Source organism: Panulirus ornatus, chromosome 9 (genome assembly GCF_036320965.1).
Source record: "Panulirus ornatus isolate Po-2019 chromosome 9, ASM3632096v1, whole genome shotgun sequence".
Taxonomy (NCBI): domain Eukaryota; kingdom Metazoa; phylum Arthropoda; class Malacostraca; order Decapoda; family Palinuridae; genus Panulirus; species Panulirus ornatus.
Window position 1 is genome coordinate 31,413,977 of NC_092232.1, and position 16,525 is coordinate 31,430,501.

General features: G+C 38.5%; 1 protein-coding gene across 2 annotated transcripts in view; it reads right to left on the reverse strand.

The window, feature by feature from the left end:
• Positions 1 to 303: 303 nt before the first annotated feature.
• mRpL50 (mitochondrial ribosomal protein L50) overlaps positions 304 to 16,525 on the reverse strand; it is a 56,652-nt gene continuing 40,430 nt past the window's right edge. Inside the window, exons 4-5 of one of the 2 annotated variants that reach the window (XM_071664976.1) lie at positions 3,617 to 3,736; positions 304 to 585 (exon numbers count right to left, since the gene is read on the reverse strand). In XM_071664976.1, the coding sequence (XP_071521077.1) occupies positions 464 to 585; positions 3,617 to 3,736 (242 nt within the window). In that variant the 3' untranslated portion in view covers positions 304 to 463. The remainder of the gene's footprint in view (positions 586 to 3,616; positions 3,737 to 16,525) is intronic. The other variant, XM_071664978.1, reaches the window with a different exon arrangement.

Here is a 16,525-nt window from a genome sequence, read left to right on the forward strand (position 1 = left end):
TTTTCAGCTAAAAAAATGAACATAAGAAATTAACAGGACTATTATGTAGCTCAGCTGCAGTGTAAAAAGATTTTGGCACCATCGCGCTGCTAACAGCGCCACCCTGACGGCAGAACCACAAAATGATGACAGCAGATTCAAAACATACCAGACCATGGGAGCTGCTGGACCACAGAGTGACCAGGGAGGTACAACCTGTATTACTATTATCATTATTATAACATAAAATCTAATCTATGCTTTCTGTGGTTAAAAATATATACAGAATCCTAATAATCAGTGGCTTAATGGACCATAAACAAGTTTTTCAATTTTTTCCCTTTTAATATGAGTGTTACCTAAAACAAAGTATCTAAAACATATTCCTATCTCTCAAAGTGCAATAAAACTAACATGGAATAATACACTAAACAATTATTATAAAATGTACATTTCACTAAAGATTTATATATACACAAACATCTTATTGATATGGCCATGATGTTCTTGCTGTGAAGCCAGGGTATCTTTTCTTATTCTTGAGACCAGAAACAACAGTTGAATCTTTAGTAAAAGCTGTCACTCCTCCGAATTTTGTGTCTGTCTCTGTTGACAAAAAAAACGGAAATAGATAAGTCCTGCTGGAGCAGTAACTTGAAAAAAATTGCCATCATAAAAAAAAATCATCAGTGAATTACACTGATCATGACAAGCTTTATCTATAAGATAAAATATATTAATGATAGATTAATTTGTCAGTGTAGGTAAATCATACAACTCACTTCATACTCAGGCCTCACTCCCGCATCTTTTAACACACTGTGCTGAAACATTCCAAAATTTCTAAACATTATAGTATAAGAAATGTACTTCTGAAGTGATTTTATTTCACCATTCAATACCCATCCTTGAAACTAAAAGCTCACATACAGTGTGGCTGAAAAAGCCAAAGACAGTGTGCTAAAATGGTTTGGGCATATCAGGAGAAACCACACTGATCCTCCCCAGTCTGATGCTCTGTATATGCCATCACTCACAATCATCACTATCCCATAAAATTTAGCAACTACACTCAACAAATTTATACCTCTGTAGTTTCAACATTTTATCTCTGGGGATAGGGGAGAAAGAAAACTTCCCATGTATTCCTTGCAGTGCGTGTCATAGAAGGCGACTAAAAGGGGAGGGAGCGGGGGGCTGAAATCCTCCCATCTCATTTTTAATTTTCCAAAAGAAGGAACAGAGAAGGGGGCCAAGTGAGGATACTCCCTCAAAGGCTCGGTCCTCTGTTCTTTACGCTACCTCGCTAAAATGGGAAATAACGAACAGCATAAGAAGTTTCAACATTTACCTTGGTCCCCCTTGCCTTTATACAGAGGCACTATAAATGCATTTTGCCAAATACTCAGGCACCTCACCATTGTCCATTCATAAACTGAAAATCCTAACTAATCAATAACAGAATCACCCACTCTCTGAAGAAATTCAATTGCAATATCATCCGCTCCTGCCACCTTGCCAGATTTCTTCTCATAAGTTTTCAACACTTCTTCCCCTTCACCAAACCAATTTCCATGACTATCACTTTGCATTTCCCATTTGTTCTCTTGCTTATCTCACACTATTAATCTCCTTCCAAAACATATTATTCTCCCTGAAGTTTAATGACACCCACTCACCCCCACTCTCATTTGCCCTCTAATTTCAAAACCAGCATCTTCCCCTTGACCTACTGCTTTCTCTTGTATGTACATCCAATTATCTGCTCTCCTTCCTTGTAAGTACTGCCCATAACTCTATTTTCTCTCACTCAAACCTTTACTTTATCACCCTACCACTCACTACCAGTTCTCAACTGCCACCTCCCACCTTCCACAAAATACAAACTTATTTCCTTAATACCTCCCATTCCTAACCCACTCCTCTACCTTCATTTACTCTCACTACATTAAATCTCTCCTGGAAATACTCCCAATAATTTGTACTCCTTCCCTGTAAGTACTACTTATAAACCTCTGTTCTTTCACTATCAAATACAATTCATTTGCTTTTCCAATGATATGGCAACAACTTCTGAATCAGATAATTCTGAGGATGATGTAGACAAGCCTAGTTCACCTCCCTGAACCTCCAATTAACCCTCACTTAATCCCATACCAATCCAGCAGCAATAAATATTCGCTGAATATCATCTAAATTACATCAAGACAAGAATGTGGTATACTGATGGTAAACTAAGCTGTTTCAGGCATAGTCCTTATTTTTTCTTTTCATACTTGACTGCCACTTCCCATGTTAGTGGCAGCAACAGTCAAAAAAAGAACACATCCGCTCACAGCCATACACATGCTGTCATGTGTAATGCAACGAAACCACAATTCCCTATCAATGACCTTTCCATGATTTACCCTGGATGCTTAACATGCCCTGGTTCAGTCTACTGACAGCATGTCAACCTCAATGTACTATATCATTCTAATTCACTCTATCCCATGCATGCCTTTCACCCTCCAGCATTTTCAGGCCCCGATCGCTCAAAATGTTTTTCACTCCATTCTCCCATCTTCAATTTTATCTCCCCATTCTCCTTCTTTCCTCAACTTTTGACATATATATCATCTCTGTCAACCTATTCTCATTCATTCTCTCTATATATCAAAAAAGGAAACATTTCAGCACACCCTCTTCTGTTCTCTTAACCACACTCTTTTTATTAACACACTTTTCATATCCTTTCAGTACTCACTGGATCAAACCACCTCACACCACATACTGTCCTAAAACATTTCATTTCCAACACATCCACCCTTCATCCTCCATCACAAAGGAGTCCATACATATGGGTAAAATCAAAAAATCTTGGATCAGAAGTCAGAAACATAACCACCCTTAAAACATGGATTTCAACTGTTCATATGGACTGTTAGAGAGACAGAGCAGAAATGTAACCCAAATGGTAACCTGGCATTGTAGCATAAAACTTGACAAGATTTCACTATGAAGCAAATTATTAGATTTACTTACTGATGACATTACAGCAGCCCACTATAAAAGTACAGGTGATTCTAGTGATCTACTGTATGGAGTTCTAAAAAACAATAAAAAAACATTGAAAGCAATGCAAAATTTGTGACTGCACATTATGGCAAATCATGCCTCAAATTTCTATTCATGGCTGAAGACATCGTACTGCGACACAAATTTCTAAGCAATATACCTTGGGAGTGGATTAAGGTGATGAAAGACAAGGTATCAAAAACATAAGCAGTCCCTTTGGCACAATAACTGCCCGAGGTTACCATTCATAAAAGCTCAATATAAAGTCATGAAAATTCAAGCGTGGAAAGTCCTGCCTCTAAACCTTAATCTGTATAATGAGAAAAGAAAGTTCTTATGCTTAACATGCACACACACGAGAGAGAGAGAGAGAGAGAGAGAGAGAGAGAGTCTTTCAGTGGCTAAGTGACGTTTACCTGGAGTTTCATTAGTCAAATCTAGAAGTCAGTCACCTAAGTATGGTGTAATTACTCAGGCAAACTGTCAAGTAACACATGCCTAAGCTTCTTAGATCAGTAAGCATCTCTGCATGTTATGTAGGGAAAGTCACAGTACATGAAAAATTCTGAATGAAACATACCTGGGTGAAATCTGGTGTACTTATAAATAACATGAAGATTTTTGGGCAAGTCAATATCCTTCATCCTGTCCAGTGGGACAGTTGAATTGACAGGAGTTTTGTAAAATGTCAGCAGCTCTCCTAAGGAAAAGAAAAGTTCATACTGATAAACCGTTCTACAAAATATCCAAACACTTTTACTGCAACTAAAAATTAGTACTTATAATCAAGCCATCCATGAAAAGTGTCAAACAATAATAAAACAAAAAACTGGAATTCAAAGACTATTTTTTTCTCTAATCCGGAACAGACCATCACTTTTCATTCTAATGTCCCGTAGTCCTACATAAAGCATAAAAAGATATCCCACATTTTTGGTTTAGTTACAGTATAGTATTACTTCATGAAGCATATGCCTCCAATTCACATTAGACAAAACCTATCAAAACTTGAGAATGCAAGATATTCCTTTCTATTCCTTACTATTAACAGAACATAAACCAAAGTTGAAGTGGGATGCAGCTTGGAGGAGAGATGAGTGACAATACAAGGTAATAAATTGGAAAAGTATATAATATACACAGGAAAATGCTTCTGAGTTCTGCTGTATGATGAACTAAGCGTGAGTGCAATATAAATGAAACCAAGCCAGTGAAATGAAAATAGAAGAAAAAGGAACAAGAGAATTATTCGATCTGAACAATCCATGCTCTTGTAAAACATGACAGAGATACCAATTACTTGCATGCTAATGCTGTGGAACAAACATTACAACCACATTTTGAATTGAATATTTTGGTTTAAGTTCTGAAGGTTCTATTCAGCCATGAAGTACAGGCTTTGGCCAAGGTGTCATTACTAATGCCTGATTCATCAAGTATCAATGAGAATGAAGCCCTTCAGCTCACACAGTCATCATGGTCAGGGCACTTAGGGACCTCAGAAAAATTCATCAATTTCCTACTGAACACTTTAAGAGGCTAGTATACTCTATTTCATATTCTCTGGCAGGTCCTGGGCCTCAAATAATACTCATTTCTTTAGTCAAAAGCTGAATAATCATTTCCAATTGGACTTAGCTTCCACTAACTCAGGTCTATTGCTCAAAACAAAAAGGGGGACTATAAGCATATTAGATATCAGACCCCACAGGATCATCCACAAATGATACTGCAGAGGCAAGAGAGCTATATAATTTACATCCTGATTGATCCAAAGCATTAACTGCAAAATAAACCTCCCAATATTATGTCCATCCACAAAAATATACTAATCAGGATTTTAACAATGACCTGCAGTCAGATTCATAAATATCTTGTTAAGTTGAAAAGTCAAATCAAAAGATCATTCCTACACCATCTGTAATCTTCTTGTATTACTATATAATAACTTTTCATTTCAGTTAGAGCACTCCAGTTGAGTAATTTTTTCATAAAACATTAAATGACTATTATCTTCACACTAAATAAATTCCCATACTTATGTTTGGATCATTTTGGTGTCTGTGTAATGTAAGAGATGGGATATTAGACATAAAAAAGATGAGATAAGATGTAGGTGGTACTTTTTGGGGGGCACAAAGCTTGTCACAATATATGTGCTTGCTATACAAGTTTAAGCCCACCTCTTGCCTCAATAAACATACTTGGTAAAATTGTAACATCCACTCTATCTTGGAAACCCTACATTATAGAAATAGCTAGGACTCCCTCTTAGAAAATGGGGGTCCTATTTAGATGTTGAAGTTTCTTTTCTTCCGAACAGCTGCTTCGTTTCTACTAAGGAATGATCACATTTGCATCCTTAAGAAATCGTATAAGAAGGGAGTGAAAAAGGAAAGAGGTGGATGTAAGAATGGAATTGCTAATGTGAGACATAAGGAAAGGGATTTCCAGAATCAAAAGAAGAAAGTGAAAGGAAGATGGAAAGAGTATTTTAATGAACTGATGAATGTGGGAAGGTGAAGCAGTAGTTGTTACATGTATTAGTATGGAGGATGGAAGGAGGAGGATACAAATGCAACGGCATAAAGCAAGAAGAGAGGTAAAAAAGAGCAATACTGAAGCTAAAGTTAGGAAATGCACCTGGAGTGGAAGGGATTACAACTAAAATGCTGAAGTCTGGAGGAGAAAGTGTGAGAGACTGGATGCACCTGATATGAAGTTTAGTATGAAACAGAAGGTTGTGCCTGGAGATTGGGCAAAAGCTATGATTATTCCTTTATTCAAAGGAAAAGGTGCTAAGGATGTATGCAGTAATTATAGGGGAATATGTCTGTTAAGTATACCAGGAAAAGTTTATGCACAAGTGGTGATTGACAGAATGAAATGAATGAATGTGGAATAAGTGAAGAGTACAGGAGTTTCAGGAAAGGTAGGGAATGTTTGAATCATACCTTTATGGAGAAAATGATGATGGAAAAGTGTCCAGCCAAAGGTAAGAAGTTGTATGCAACTTTTATGGATCAGGAGAAAGTGTATGAAAGTCAAGTGGAATTCTTTATGGGGCGAGTTAAGGGTATATGGGGTAGCAGGACAACTGGTGGATGGTGTGAAAGCCTTCTATGGTGTGAAAGCCTTCTACAGAGTAGCAAATGCATATATAAGAGTGGATGGTGCAAAAGCCCTCTATATATTAGCAAATGCATATATAAGAGTGGATGCAGAGTCGAGTGAAAGTTTTGGTATGCAAGTGGGTGTAAGGCAGAGCTGTGTGATGTCATAATGGCTTTTCAATATATATGGATGGAGTTAAAAGAGGTGAAAGCAAAACTTGGGAAAGGGAAGGCAGAGATGAAGTGTGGCACAGGTATGGTGACTAGCAACAAACTTTTTGCATGATTGTGTCAAGTGCCGAGAGTGAAGAGGACTTGCAGAATGTTATAAGAGTCTTTTATTGTGTATAAACATAGGCGACTGAAGATAAATTCACGTAAAAGTAAAATAATGGTGCATGAAAGGAAACAGAGTGAAAGTATAGATTTTGCAAAACCTTATAGAGTGAAGAAAGTGCCCTAAACTGTTTTAGGTATGGGGGGAAAAAGACTGGAAAAAGTGAGAGAATTTATGTATTTAGGAGCTATCTTGAGTAAGTCTGGTGATATGGAAGGAGAGATGAGGAGTGTCTGAGAGATGTTGTATGTCAGGGAATATAAAAGGAATAAACTGAGGAGTGGTACAGTGGGTGTAACATAATACTTTGAGGTGGTTTGGGCATGTGGGAAGAATATAAGATGGGAAGTTTACAAGGAAAGTGTATGATCACAAAATTTACTTGGGTTGGTGTGAGAGGAAGGCCGCCAGTGATATAAGGAAACAGAGTGGAGGAGTACAGAAGGGAGAGAAATGGTGAAAACTGCATTGATTGGTATGTGAGAGGGAGGCATGTAAGGACAGGGATAAGTGGAGACTTTTGTTGTGGCCACCCCCTTTATGGGAGTTCCCAGGGGGAATGGGCATCAAAGATATAGATAAATAGATAGAAGCAATAAAACATGCAGATATCACTTGAGGGAGGTGCAGATACTTTGATGAATGTGAGTATAATCATCCCATAATGAATATGAAAGCATTCTTCTACAGAACTTTTGATACCAGAGAATCTTAAAACAAAACTATATGCGATTATGAACATCCAGAAATATGCTGTAAATACGACAAACTTCATATAGGCAAATGGGGAGATGAATGAAGGTTTCTCCACCCACAAAGCTAAGTTATATAGAGATCTGCTTTTACTATACGAGTGATCAAAGGTGTAAGAAGTGTTGATTGAAACACCCTCCAATACTAACAGCATATGATGAATATTCTGGAGCCAGTATAGGAGACAATGAAAACGCAAGAAGGGAAGGAAATGACAACTACCATTGATATGATGAAAGACTTGCTACCTCGCTAAGGTGGGCAATGACGATCAGGTATAAAATAAAATGAAAGACTAATAAAAGATTTGAACAGATATGGAATCCATTTAATGGAAACCAAAGAAAGAAATTCTGGAATGGACATAATCTATACCACAGATGGGTAAATAATGAAATCACTAGAGATACCAAGCAAAACTGAAATCAGGAATGGCCAAAATATAATAGAAATTTCACACCACCAATTACCAAAAAACAGAATGGTATGATGGCAATATTGGAAAAAGCATGAAACACATACAATATACCAAAACTGGAGAGAAAGATGGAGTAAGAAATATAGCAAACACTGTGCAGATTATGGCTGCCACAAAACCCACCTGACCAACAGTATTCTATCTTTTATTAGGGAACCATATAAGGAAAGTTCAAGCACAAATGGGACTAGAGAGAGATATTAAAATCACACAGTATGGCTGGATTAAAAACACCTCTTTTAAAAATGGAAACAAATCAAAAAATATGATGGAAGACTCAATATATATAAACCAGCAGAGGACAACAAAGAAACTGAGAATCCTTGAAAGATAATGGATGTAAACATAAAAAGTCAATTACATCAATGAATACACAAGAGATAACAATTACAATCCAAATCAATACATCAAAAACTTGGTTTAATGAAAAAGTAAAAGATGAAGCAAACTTGGGAAAATCTAAAACATTCAGTGCAGATAGAACCAAAATCAAACAAGTGGACATCACAATATATGTCCACAACAGATTAGAAGAAAAACAGATAATGAGGATGAGTTAAATCAAATGTGAGCTAATTATAGTAATGATCAAAGCCATATAAACAATTAATCTATTGACATGCAGACCACCAGAAACAAGACTAATGATATTAAGACATTTTGAAAGGATTAGAGAAACCTAACCCAATGATACTCAGGAGTGAGGACTAACTTCTATTTAACTGAAAGAGAGGAAAGAGGAGTAGATTATGGATGCAGATATAATTACTAAGGAAAGAGTAATGAAGCAGAAAGAGAACATCTCCAAAAACAAATTTATGTGATACATCCAGCATTGTGCAAGTAAACCACAGACCAACAAGAGGGAACAACATAATAAAGTTTATTTTGCTAAATGACAGGGCACAGTTGTTAGATACAGTGGTAAATAATTCAAGTCAATTAGAACACATCAAAGAAATTACCACTCTGTTTACAATAGAAATTAATGATTGTGAACACAGTAAAAGCCAATGGCTTGAAGGATATGCATTTTCACCATGACAAATCAGACTACAAAAAGATCAGTGAGAAGATTATCAGGACAAAATGGGATGAAGTCTACAGCAACAATGACCCAGTAATATACAAACATATAATGAGAGATTAGGCCAAATAATTATTGAGCATATACCAAAGAAAGAAAAGTACAAAAAGGAAACTGACGAGGGAGATAAAACAGTGGATGAACAGACAACAGGTGTGAAAACAAGAAAATATAGAAACTAAAAGAGCAAGAATCAGATGAGAAACTAGAGTGCAGTACAAAATACTGAAATTCCATAGTAAAGTACTAAAATGAATTAAGAAAAACTTATGAAGAAAACATGGTAAGAAATCCAAAATTACTCTTCACCTACATAAACTGATGAACAAAGCAAAGCGTAAGGAGAAATTGGATGATGAACTGTTCAGCCAATATGATGAAAATGCACTTACAGATAATGAAATACTGGAAAATGATACATCATTGTGACTGATCAGCTCAAGAGAAAATTCAGTTCCAGGACCAAATGGAGTTCCAATAATATTCCTCAAAAAGACAACAACAGCAACAGTGAAACCAATGATGTTCTAACTGGGGCAAAGTCTGGATGATAGCAATACTGCTGACATTATCAAAATGATTAACAACAATACAAAAAGTAGGACCTAAGCTACTACCTAAACAGGAAAAGTAAGCAAACAGGAAAAGTAAGCAAACCCAATTCTCACCTCATTACAATGACATATATGAAAGTTTAATCTAAGAAAAAAGAACAGATACAGCTTTAATGACTCTGCAAAAGCATCTGACAAAGTAAACCTCATAATTTCACTATAGAAAGTACCTCAACAAAAACATTAAGGTAAGACAGGAAGATGGATTAGAGCGTTTTAGCAGACAAATGTTCAAAGTAGTAGCATACAAAACCATGTCTGAGAAGGATTATGTCCTATGTAAGTTACCACATGGAATGGTGTGAGCCATAATACTCTTTGCAATAATATCACACATCAACAGTCAAGTAAACGAAAGTATAATAAGGAGCTTTGCTGATGATATCAGAGTAAGCAAAAAGACTGACCAGATAGGGGTGCATAAAGACTTAGACACAATTCACAACTGGGCAAAAGTGAACCTCATGTAATTTCAAGGAGATACTTGCATAGTGCCACTGTACAAAGGCAAAGGGGATAAAAGTGAGTGCTCAATTAAAGAGGTATAAGTTTGTTAAGTTATCCCTGGGGATAGGGGAGAAAGAATACTTCCCACGTACTCCCTGCGTGTCATAGAAGGCGACTAAAAGGGGAAGGAGCGGGGGGCTGGAAATCCTCCCCTCTCGTTTTTTTTTTTTTTTCCAAAAGAAGGAACAGAGAACGAGGCCAGGTGAGGATATTCCCTCAGAGGCCCAGTCCTCTGTTCTTAACGCTACCTTGCTAACGCGGGAAATGGCGAATAGTATGAAAGAAGAAAGAAGTTTGTTAAGTGTTCCTGGAAAATTATATGGGAGGGTATTTAGTGAGAGGGTGAAGGCATGTACAGAGCATCAGACTGGGGAAGAGCAGTGTGGTTTCAGAAGTGGTAGAGGATGTGTGGATCAGGGGTTTGCTTTGAAGAATGTATGTGAGTAATACTTAGAAAAGCAAATGGATTTGTATGTAGCATTTATGGATCTGGAGAAGGCATATGATAGAGTTGATAGAGATGCTCTGTGGAAGGTATTAAGAATATATGGTGTGGGAGGCAAGATGTTAGAAGCAGTGAAAAGTTTTTATCAAGGATGTAAGGCATGTGTACGTGTAGGAAGAAAGGAAAGTGATTGGTTTTCAGTGAATGTTGGTTCATGGCAAGGGTGCGTGATGCCTCCATGGTTGTTTAATTTGTTTATGGATGGGGTTTTTAAAGAGGTGAATGCAAGAGTTTTGGAAAGAAGGGAAAGTATGCAGTCTGTTGTGGATGAGAGAGCTTGGGAAGTGAGTCAATTGTTGTTCGCTGATAATACAGTGTTGGTGGCTGATTCAGGTGAGAAATTGCAGAAGCTGGTGACTGAGTTTGGTAAAGTGTGTGACAGAAGAAAGCTGGGGGTAAACATGAATAAGAGCAAGGTTATTGCATACAGTAGGGTTGAGGAACAAGTTAATTGGGAGGTAAATTTGAATAGAGAAAAACTGGAAGAAGTGAAGTGTTTTAGATATCTGGGAGTGGATTTGGCAGCGGATGGAACCATGGAAGCGTAAGTGAATCATAGGGTGGGGGAGGGGGCGAAAGTTCTGGGAGCATTGAAAAATGTGTGGAAGTCGAGAACGTTATCTTGGAAAGCAAAAATGGACATGTTTGAAGGAATAGTGGTTCCAACAATGTTATATGAGATGTTTGAGGACAATATGTGGTGTGAGGTGGTTTGATCGAGTAAGTAATGAAAGGGTAAGAGAGATGTGTGGCAGTAAAAAGAGTGTGGTTGAAAAAGCAGAGGAGGGTGTTTTGAAATGGTTTGGTAGCGCAAGGAAACAGACAAAAGAATGGCCCAACTCACCCACATACAGATGTATATGCATACACGTCCACACACGCACATATACATACCTATACATCAAATATATACATATATATATATATATATATATATATATATATATATATATATATATATATATATATATATATATACACACACATGCCAGGCATGTACATATATACACATGGACATAATTCATACGTACTGTCTGCCCTTATTCATTCCTGTTGCCACCCCGCCACACATGAATTAACAGCCCCCTCCCCCCTCATGTGCACGAGGTAGCACTAGGAAAAGACAACAAAGGCCACATTCGTTCACACTCAGTCTCTAGCTATCATGTATAATGCACCAAAACCACAGCTATCTTTCCACATCCATGCCCCACAAAACTTTCCATGGTTTATCCCAGACACTTCACATGCCCTGGTTCAATCCATTGACAGCATATCGACTCCGTTATACTACATCGTTCCAATTCACTCTATTCCTTGCACGCCTTTCACCCTTCTGCATGTTCAGGCCCCGATCACTCAAAATCTTTTTCACTCCATCATTCCACCTCCAATTTGGTCTCCCACTTCTCGTTCCCTCCACCTCTGACACATATATCCTCTTGTCAATTTTTCCTCACTCATTCTCTCCATGTGCCCAAACCATTTCAATACACCCTCTTCTGCTCTCTCAACCACACTCTTTTTATTACCACACATCTCTCTTACCCTTTCATTACTTACTCGATCAAACCACCTCACACCACATACTGTCCTCAAACATCTCATTTCCAGCACATCCACCCTCCTCCGCACAACTCTATCTATAGCCCACGCCTCAACCATATAACATTGATGGAACCACTATTCCTTCAAACATACCCATTTTTGCTTTTTGAGATAATGTTCTCGCCTTCCACACATTTTTCAACGCTCCCAGAACTTTCGCCCCATCCCCTACCCTGTGACTCACTTCCGCTTCCATGGTTCCATCCGCTGTCAAATCCACTCCCAGATATCTAAAACACTTCACTTCCTCCAGTTTTTCTCCATTCAAACTTAACTCCCAATTCACTTGTCCCTCAACCCTACTGTACCTAATAGCCTTGCTCTTATTCACATCTACTCTCAGCTTTCTTCTTTCACACACTTTACCAAACTCAGTCACTAGCTTCTGCAGTTTCTCACCAGAATCAGCCACCAGCGCTGTATCATCAGCGAACAACAATTGACTCACTTCCCAAGCTCTCTCATCCACAACAGACTGCATACTTGCCCCTTTTTCCAAAACTCAAGCATTCACCTCCCTAACAACCCCATCCATAAACAAATTAAACAACCATGGAGACATCACACACCCCTTCCGCAAACCTACATTCACTGAGAACCAATCACTTTCCTCTCTTCCTACTCGTACACATGCCTTACATCCTCAATAAAAACTTTTCACTGCTTCTAACAACTTGTCTCCCACGCCATATATTCTTAATATCTTCCACAGAGCATCTCTATCAATTCTATCATATGCCTTCTCCAGATCCATAAATGCTACATACAAATCCATTTGCTTTTCTAAGTATCTCTCACATACATTCTTCACAGCAAACATCTGATCCACACATCCTCTACCACTTCTGAAACCACACTGCTCTTCCCCAATCTGATACTCTGTACATGCCTTCACCCTCTCAATCAATACCCTCCCATAAAATTTCTCAGGGATACTCAACAAACTTTTACCTCTGTAATTTGAGCACTCACCTTTATCCACTTTGCCTTTGTACAATGACACTATGCAAGCATTCCGCCAATCCTCAGGCACCTCACCATGAGTCATACATACATTAAGTAACCTTACCAACCAGTCAACAATACAGTAACCCCATTTTTTAATAAATTCCACTGCAATACCATCCATGCCTGCCGCCTTGCAGGCTTTCATCTTCCATAAAGCTTCCACTAACTCTTCTCTGTTTACCAAACAATTCTCCCTGACCCTCTAACTTCGCACACCACCTAGACCAAAACACCCTATACCTGCCCCTCTATCATCTAACTAATTCAACAAACCTTCAAAATACTCACTCCATCTCCTCACTTCACCACTACCAGTCATTACCTCCCCATTAGCCCCCTTCACTGATGTTCCCATTTGTTCTCTTGTCTAATACACTTTATTTACCTCCTTCCAATACATCTTTTTATTCTCCCTGAAATTCAATGATACTCTCTCACCCCAACTCTCATTTGCCCTCTTTTTCACCTCTTGCACCTTTCTCTTGACCTCCTGCCTCTTTCTTTTATACATCTTCAAGTCATTTGCACTATTTCCCTGCAAAAATTGTCCAAATGCCTCTCTCTTCTCATTCACTAATAATCTTACTTCTTCATCCCACCACTCACTACCCTTTCTAATCTGACCACCTCCCACACTTCTCATGCCAGAAGCATCTTTTGCGCAAGTCAACAATGCTTATCTAAATACATCCCATTCCTCCTCCACTCCCCTTACATCCTTTGCTCTCACCATTTTCCATTCTGCACTCAGTCTCTCCTAGTACTTCCTCACACAAGTCTCCTTCCCAAGCTCACTTACTCTCACCACTCTCTTCACCCCAACATTTTCTCTTTTCTGAAAACCTCTACAAATCTTCACCTTCGCCTCTATAAAATAATGATCACACATCCCTCCGGTTGCACCTCTCAGCACATTAACATCCAAGTCTCTCTTTCACGTGCCTATCAATTAACACATAATCCAATAACGCTCTCTGGCCATCTCTCCTACTTACATACATATACTTATGTATATCTATTTTTAAACCAGGTATTCCCAATCACCAGTCCTTTTTCAGCACACAAATCTACAAGCTCTTCACCATTTCCATATACAACACTGAATACCCCATGTACACCAATTATACCCTCAACTGCCACATTACTCACCTTTGCATTCAAATCATCCTTCACTGTAGCATGGTCTCGAGCATCAAAGCTGCTAACACACTCACTCAGCTGCTCCCAAAACACTTGCATCTCAATCTTTCTTCTCATGCCCAGGTCCATAGGCACCAATAATCATCCATTTCTCTCCATCCACTTTCAGTTTTACCCATATCAATCTAGAGTTTACTTTCTTACACTCTACCACATACTCCCACAACTCCTGTTTCAGGAGTTTCTCACTCAAAATCTTTTTCAATCCATCCTTCCACCTCCAATTTGGTCTCCCACCTCTCCTCATTCCTCCACCTCTGACATATATCGTCTTTGTCAATCTTTCCTCACTCATTCTCTCTATGTGACCAAACCATTTCAATACACCCTCCTCTGCTCTGTCTACCACACCCATTTTATTACCACACATCTCTCTCACCCTTTCATCACTAACCCGGTCAAACCACCTCACACCACATATCGTCCTTTAACATCTCATTTCCAACACATCCACCCTCCTCTGCACAACCCTATCTATAGCCCATGCCTCACAACCATATAACATTGTTGGACCACTATTCCTTCCAACATACACAAGGCGTGCAGGGAATAGAGTGAATTGGAACGTTGTGGTATCCTGGGGTCGACGTGCTGTCAATGGATTGAGCCAGGGCATGTGAAGCATCTGGGTTAAATCATGGAAAGTTTTGTGGGGCCTGGATGTGGAAAGGGAGCTGTGGTTTCGGTGCATTACACATGACAGCAAGAGACTGAGTGTCAACGAATGTGGCCTTTGTTGTCTTTTCCTAGCACGGGGGAGGGGGGGGTGCCATTTCATGTGTGGCAGGGTGGCGACGGGAATGAATGAAGGCAGCAAGTATGTATATATACATGTGTATATATGTATATGTCTATATCTGCATATGTATACGTTGAAAGATGTAGGTATGTATATGTGCGTGTGTGGGTAAGTATGTATATGCGTGTGTGGGTAAGTATGTATATGTATGTGTGGGTAAGTATGTATATGCATGTGTATGTAGGTGGGTTGGGTCATTCTTTCGTCTGTTTCCTTGCGCTACCTCGCTAACGTGGGAGACAGCGACAAAGTATAATATGTAAATGTATGTATACGTTGAAATGTATAGGTATGTATATATGCATGTGTGGGCTTTTATGTATATGCATGTGTATATGGGTGCGTTGGGCAATTCTTTTGGCTGTTTCCTTGCGCTACCTTACTAACATGGGAGACAGCGACTAAGTATAATAAATGAAAATACAAATATATATAATGTGTGTATGCACATATGTGTGTGTGTGTGTGTGTGTGTGTGTGTGTGTGTGTGTGTGTGTGTGTGTGTGTGACTGGGTGAGGCCTTTCTTCGTCTGTTTCCTGGTGCTACCTCGCTAACGCAGGAAACAGCGATTAAGTAAGAAAATAATGAATACTACTGTGTTGTATGATCTCCAATGAAACATTTAGAAGTAAACATTTTCACGAGAATTCAGAAGCACCTTAGGAGCAAAACTGATGGGATGGAACATATGGATGATCATGAAAGGCTGAAGGAGCTGCAACTACATAAACAAAAAGAAGAAAAAGATATAAGTTCTATGCACAGCAAACCTAAAAGCTTCTCTACAGGAAAGACCGAGTTGTCAATTCTTCAAGAATACCATGGAACATACCAAAAATAAATCAATAATATCAGACAACCCAGCTAGGAAGAATGAACAATAATTAAATGTACATAAATGGAGCAACTACATACATATTTAAATAAAATGTGTCATGGTTGAAATCAGTCCCAGATTGACCAAGAATCAAAATCATATTATACAGGTGGCAGGTGAAAAGAGGTCTTACACATCAAGGAAGACATGCAATGGGTGCTTTGCATTAGCCCTACCATTCTGGATAAATTCTGTCATAGGTAAGTTCATAAGTATGAATGTAACAATCATAGGGGAATAAGTCTGTTAAGTATGTCAGGAAAACTGTATACAAGAATGATAACTGACAAAGTGATGGAAGTGATTGAATGTAGAATAAGTGAAGAACAAGGGGTTTTTAGGAAAGGTAGAGGTTATAAGGATCAGATTTATGTAGGAAAGATGACCATTGAAAAGTATTAAGCAAAAGGTAAGAAGCTGTATGCAGCTTCTGTGGATCTGGAGAAAGTGTGACAGAGTTGAGTGGAATGCATTATGGGATGTGTTAAGGATATATGGTATAGAGGGACAACTGTTGGATGGTGTGAAAGCCTTCTACAGAGGAGCAAATGCGTGTGTAAGAGTGGATGGAGCAGACAAACGGATGGATGGACAAACAGTAT